The sequence below is a fragment of the Ursus arctos genome, unplaced genomic scaffold, assembly GCF_023065955.2.
Source record: "Ursus arctos isolate Adak ecotype North America unplaced genomic scaffold, UrsArc2.0 scaffold_16, whole genome shotgun sequence".
Taxonomy (NCBI): domain Eukaryota; kingdom Metazoa; phylum Chordata; class Mammalia; order Carnivora; family Ursidae; genus Ursus; species Ursus arctos.
Window position 1 is genome coordinate 36,162,367 of NW_026622830.1, and position 6,000 is coordinate 36,168,366.

Below are 6,000 nucleotides of genomic sequence, written 5' to 3' on the forward strand. Positions count from 1 at the left end.
GACTGTACTGTTGCCATGGATAGCGGAGGCCAGGCTTTCCAGACAACTGCGTTGTGTGGCTGAGTAGCCAGTATTCCTAGAAAGGGAGTCGTCAAGAAAAAGGGAAGACCGCTCACTTGACGGTTCCAGGGTAAGAGCCACTAAGTGCTGACCTTGTTGCAGATTCTTCCCCAACATCCTGGTTCTCAGGTCAGAGCATCACCGAGCTGCCGGTATTTTGTAAGTTGGTCTTGCCAGTGGTATATGGCTTAGCCTATCAGAAGAGAAAGAGCTTCCTAGGAGCAAAATGGAGGTTTCATTTGTGATTGTGGACGTTTTTCTTACCGTCATCACTATAGGGTTTTTTTTGTTTTCTTTGCAGAAGCCATTGCTGATCTTTTGTTATATGTGTTTCACTGAGTTAGAATATAGTAACTAAAGGAAAACTTCACAGCAAGTAGCTAAACACCTTAGCTTTAACTGGAAAAATTTAAAAATTAAGTGTTATCAGTATGTATTTTTCACCCATATGTAGTTCTCACTGACTCTTATACTCAGCCTGGCAATCTAAAAGAAGCAGATGATTTTTGCTTTTACATACCATTCTGGAAGACTGCCACCACCCCCCTAAATCACCAGGAAGTGTTTTATCTCCTGACATAGGGATACTTTATAGAATCATAAAAATAGTGCATATTTGGGCTTTCTTGCTTTTGTCTTTTAATAAAATATATCCAGAAATAATACATTCTATAATTCTAAAGGTAGAAGAAGTGTGGAGGAGAGAAGAAAGAATTTAGAGTAAAAAAAAAAAACCAAACCAGGTACAAAAACTATGTTGGATTCTATGTAAAGGCAACTGGAAGATAATGTTGAAATCCATATATGATAATCTGTTGAACTTAGAACTACTTGAAAAATATGTTTCTTAATCTCAGGTTTTATTTTGTGTTTAGGAAAAATTCAGGTCATACTCAGTTAAAAGAATTAAGATGTAATCATTGCCACCATAGTATTAAAGGCATTTGTTTCTATTTGTATAGAAAATTTTAAAATAAAACTATGTATGTGTGTATGTATATATGTATATAGAGAGAGAGAGCTTCTGAAACATAAGGAGATTTTTTTTTTTTTTAAGATTTTATTTATTTATTTGAATGAGAGAGAGAGCACGAGGAAGGTGGGGAGGGAAGACTTCCCGCTGAGCAGGGAGCCCAACAGGACACTGAGCTTTCCGGGCTCAGTCCCAGGACCCCTGCATCATGACCTGAGCCAAGGCAGACGCTTAACCGACTGAGCTACCCAGGCACTCCAGAGATTATTCTTTGATTAAATATAATGTGTATTTAACAGAAATGTTGCTTTTTTTTTTTCCCCCAGTGCTAACTCTGCTATACAGTTTTTTTCCAAACAGTTCTAGTATCTTCTGTTTTTTTAAGAAGACATTGAATGCAGGTGATAAAATAAAGGATTGAATGGTAACACAAAGTTAATGTCTTTAATTATACAAACTTACTGCTGAGTTGAAATATTAATAATTTATGAACATATTTCAGCTGTTTCTTTAATCCCTAATCATTTTTGTAATAACTGTCACATAAGATGATTTTCTTGGAACTAACTTGAAAGTAGTTGCATCTTTTCTTGCTGGACATGCTCATTTTGTGAAAATTCCATTTATATGCGGTGTGCTGTCTTTCAGATATATCTATTGTGATGAAATTGACTTGGCTGCTGACACAGTGCTGGCCACTCTTTATGCTGCCAAAAAGTACATCGTCCCTCACCTCGCCAGAGCCTGCGTTAATTTCCTGGAGACCAGCCTGAGCGCCAAGAACGCCTGTGTGCTCCTCTCCCAGAGCTGCCTGTTTGAGGAGCCAGACCTGACCCAGCGTTGCTGGGAGGTGATCGATGCCCAGGCTGAGTTAGCTCTCAAGTCCGAGGGATTCTGTGATATCGACTTCCAAACTCTAGAAAGTATCCTCCGCAGGGAAACTCTGAATGCCAAAGAAATTGTGGTTTTTGAGGCAGCTCTCAACTGGGCTGAAGTGGAATGCCAGCGACAAGACCTAGCTTTGAGCATTGAAAATAAACGCAAGGTCCTCGGAAAGGCACTTTACTTGATCCGCATACCCACGATGGCCCTGGACGATTTTGCAAATGGTGCTGCCCAGTCTGGAGTTTTAACTCTCAATGAGACCAATGACATATTCCTGTGGTACACTGCAGCCAAAAAACCCGAGTTGCAGTTTGTGAGTAAAGCCCGCAAGGGCCTCGTGCCCCAGCGCTGTCACCGTTTCCAGTCATGTGCCTACCGGAGCAACCAGTGGCGTTACCGGGGCCGCTGTGACAGCATCCAGTTTGCAGTGGATAAGAGAGTGTTCATCGCTGGCTTTGGGCTGTACGGCTCCAGCTGCGGCTCCGCCGAGTACAGCGCCAAGATCGAACTCAAGCGGCAGGGCGTGGTTCTGGGGCAGAACTTGAGCAAGTACTTCTCGGATGGCTCCAGCAGTACCTTCCCCGTGTGGTTTGAGTACCCCGTGCAGATTGAGCCAGACACCTTCTACACAGCCAGCGTCATTCTGGATGGCAACGAACTCAGCTACTTCGGACAAGAAGGCATGACGGAAGTTCAGTGTGGCAAGGTGACCGTCCAGTTTCAGTGCTCCTCGGATAGCACCAATGGCACTGGGGTGCAGGGCGGGCAGATCCCTGAACTCATCTTCTATGCTTGAGAACACCTCCCGAAGCAGTGTGAGCTCTGAGGTGCACATCTGGTTCCCCCTTGCTTGATGCTTAGCTCATCTGCAGATATGTGATCAGTGCAGGTAATTCGTAATGAATGAAGCTGTAGGCAGTTTCTAATTTCTTTCAACCTTTTAATTATGTACAGGCAAAAATGCAGCATTCAGCTTTTAACTATATGCTTAAAAGAGCCAAGTTCTTATTAAGGCTTTGTGGTTTTTAGAGTTGCGTCTGTACACCTGGGGAGAATTTGTGCTCTTTTCCAGCTGCCACACTGACCTTCCAGTTTTGTCCTTCTTAAAATTTTCTGAATCACCTTGAATTTTCTTTAGGGCTTTATTTTGACAAATAGAAATAAATACTCTAAAATAATAATGATAAGAGTTATTTTTAAAGAGAACCCCCACTCCCCCAAAATTATAGGTAAACCTCAGTGTACAATTTTGAAAGAAGTTTTGCTTCATAATAAGTAATAATTTAGAAAGTAGGCAGTAGTTATGTTTAGCTCTTATTTTATTTCATTTTAAATATTTTACTCTGGGCATTATTTTTGCTTAAGTCCTAAATTCATAAGATTGTTACATGTTTAACACTGCAAAGTATCTGTGTAGGATAGGAAAACAGGAAATTGGATGTTTGCTTAGGCCATGACTTCTACTACAAGCAGGTTTTTATTCTTTTAGTTTAGAAAACAAACTATTGCAGTACAGACGCTTCTTTTAGAACTAAATTACACATTTTTATTGTCAATAGGGAAAAATCACAGGCCTATTAATTTAAACTAAACAGCTTATAAAGGAAACCTAAAAAAGTCCCATTCTACAAATAGTTTATTTCATGGCATAATAGAATACACAGTTTGAAAAAGCCAGTCTTCTCCCCACTTTGCCTTTGATCCCCGTTGTTTACTTGTTTTTATAAGTTATACTGTATAGAATTCTTATTCCCTTTTTCCCATGAAAAGAGGACCAAACAATTCTTCAGATGTATGGAGTAACAATTAGTTTTGTAGCACTACATGTTAATGTAATAAGAAACTTTTATTCATTGATTTTTTTTCTTTTTTTTTTTGATCCAGAATACACTTCACCTGATTTACTTTGACCACATACTATCTTCTTCATTAATTATAATTATGTCCTGTTCCTAGACTGCTAGAATTTGGCCTTTGGCCATCTTAAAGTGCCAATATACGCCTGCAGGGTTTAAAAAAAAAAACAAACGTCTGGAGCGATACACTTGATTGTACCTAATATTCACTGCATCAGCATCACATCCAGCCCTTTTATTTGTCCATGGTTCATGTAAACAAAGGAGGGAAAAGCTCACCTCAGAATTCTCCTTCAGTGATGGCTTGTGATGGTTTAGTGCCTGTGACCCTGGTGTCCGACATGTTCACTTCAAGTTGAAGTATCCATGTGTTTCTGGGCAGCTTTTCTGCTCAGCATGATCCTGAGATGGCTTCCCCCACCACCCAGAGTGTGGTCCCTGGCCGCCTCCTTCTCCTGCTCTGCGAGTCCCAAGCTGGCTTGTCTGGAGCCAGGGGTTAGTCCTGGGGTGGGCGGGCGTGTGTGCGTTGTGGGCGTCCACGCACGTCCATGTGCATGCAAGTGTGTTTGCCGACTCAGGAATTGTCTCCTCCCTGCCTAGCCAGTAAGATGTGGGACAGAAATGGTCCCCCTGCTGGCCCTGGCAAGGCCCCAGGAAGTGACTACCCTTATCTTATTCACTGTGCTTCTGGGCCACCTTTTCCCCCCCGTAGACGTGGGCTTGTTGCTTTTGGCCGGCTTCCCTAGTGGAGGAGAACACTGGATTATGGGAAATGTTTTAATAATCATGTTTGCCATTACCTATGCCTGTTAGCATAGATGATCAAAAGCTGTTACTGGTGATTATAGATGAGTACTCCCAGGACAACTTTCCAAAATTATCTAACAATTATTTCTTATTAGGAAGATGACAGATAGTAGTTTTGGCAAAGTATCTGTGAAATAAAGGTATGTTTTCAATTTAAAAGATACTTCTGTAAAGGATTTTGCTTTTAAATTATGATTAAACATTTCGGTAACTCATAGCTACCATGCAAATTGGTAGGCTGTATACCTGATTAGAAGGCACTCATTTTTAAGCCAGAGGAGAAGAAACTTGATTTAGCACTAATGTCATCATCTCAGATTGTTGAGGTGGGTATTGTAACCTTAGAGTGACGATCGTTCATTCAGTAACGCTCACTGTCAGTGCTCCTGTTAGCAAGATGCCCTCCACGTGGCTAGGGAACTGCTGGGGGAAAGCCAAGGGGGATCCTGTACACTGGGGGTATAAGAGCTTGATTTTATGTTAATTACCATTAGCTAAAAAAGAAAAGACACATCTACCACCTCATTGGCTGGTGTCGAGAGCTGTGGGTTAAGTTTGAAAACTGTATTTAGAATGAGAAATTTTGTATTTTAAATCCTATTCTCCCTTTTGCATTTTCAGCAACATGGAATGAAAGCTAATGTGCTTGCTTTATTTTCTTTGGTAATCTCGAATTTTGTAGCTTTTAAAACTAGAAACCATTGTTCTGACAAGGCAGGCAACTCTAGTGTATAAACACAACTTTATTAAACAGAATACTCTGTAGATGCTTTTCCCAATATATCTGGCAGTCTTTGTCATTGTTCATACTGGGGATAAAGGGGAACTAGGCTAGCGGTTCTAATGTAACATTCTTTAAGCATATCTTAATATAGTATTTAAGTAAATGGTCTAATTTCTACATAATTATTGCACTGAACTGTCTTTTTTGTTTTTTAAGGTGTTTAAATAAGCTTGGCTAATTCAAGACACTAGCCACTTGTGCATCAGAGTGCTTGAATTTAGTGGCTTACAGCATTATTTATGAAGGAAAAATATATAAATATGAAGTACCTCATGTTGAATGTTATTGTACTGTATTTTTAATGTAACAGTGCAGATCTTGTTAGACACATGAATGTGTATAATCATGTTAAATGCAAATAAAAATAAAATTGGTTCATAGATCTGTTTTCCTTAGCATTTTTGTAGGTCCCTTGAAACAGTAAAAAATCCATTCTGGCACTTTTGGTGCCACTACATTTTACAGAGATGGTTTTGCAGGAGCATTTGTTTGCTAAGTATTCAGATATCTTTGATCCCTAAAGATGTAAAAATTTGAGGCAAAAGCATAGGAGAACAATGAATATGTTAATCAGTCGCATTGTTCAAAGCCTGACTGTGAAGTTAATGAGAGGAAGTGAATGGGTGCATTTATAT

The 6,000-nt window shown here is 40.0% G+C and overlaps 1 protein-coding gene across 4 annotated transcripts in view; it reads left to right on the forward strand.

The window, feature by feature from the left end:
- BTBD3 (BTB domain containing 3) overlaps positions 1-5,745 on the forward strand; it is a 33,403-nt gene extending 27,658 nt beyond the window's left edge. For all 4 annotated transcript variants that reach the window (XM_026503022.4, XM_048222264.2, XM_026503021.4 and 1 more), the window contains one exon: positions 1,682-5,745. In XM_026503022.4, the coding sequence (XP_026358807.1) occupies positions 1,682-2,714 (1,033 nt within the window). In that variant the 3' untranslated portion in view covers positions 2,715-5,745. The remainder of the gene's footprint in view (positions 1-1,681) is intronic.
- The last annotated feature ends 255 nt before the right edge of the window (positions 5,746-6,000 follow it).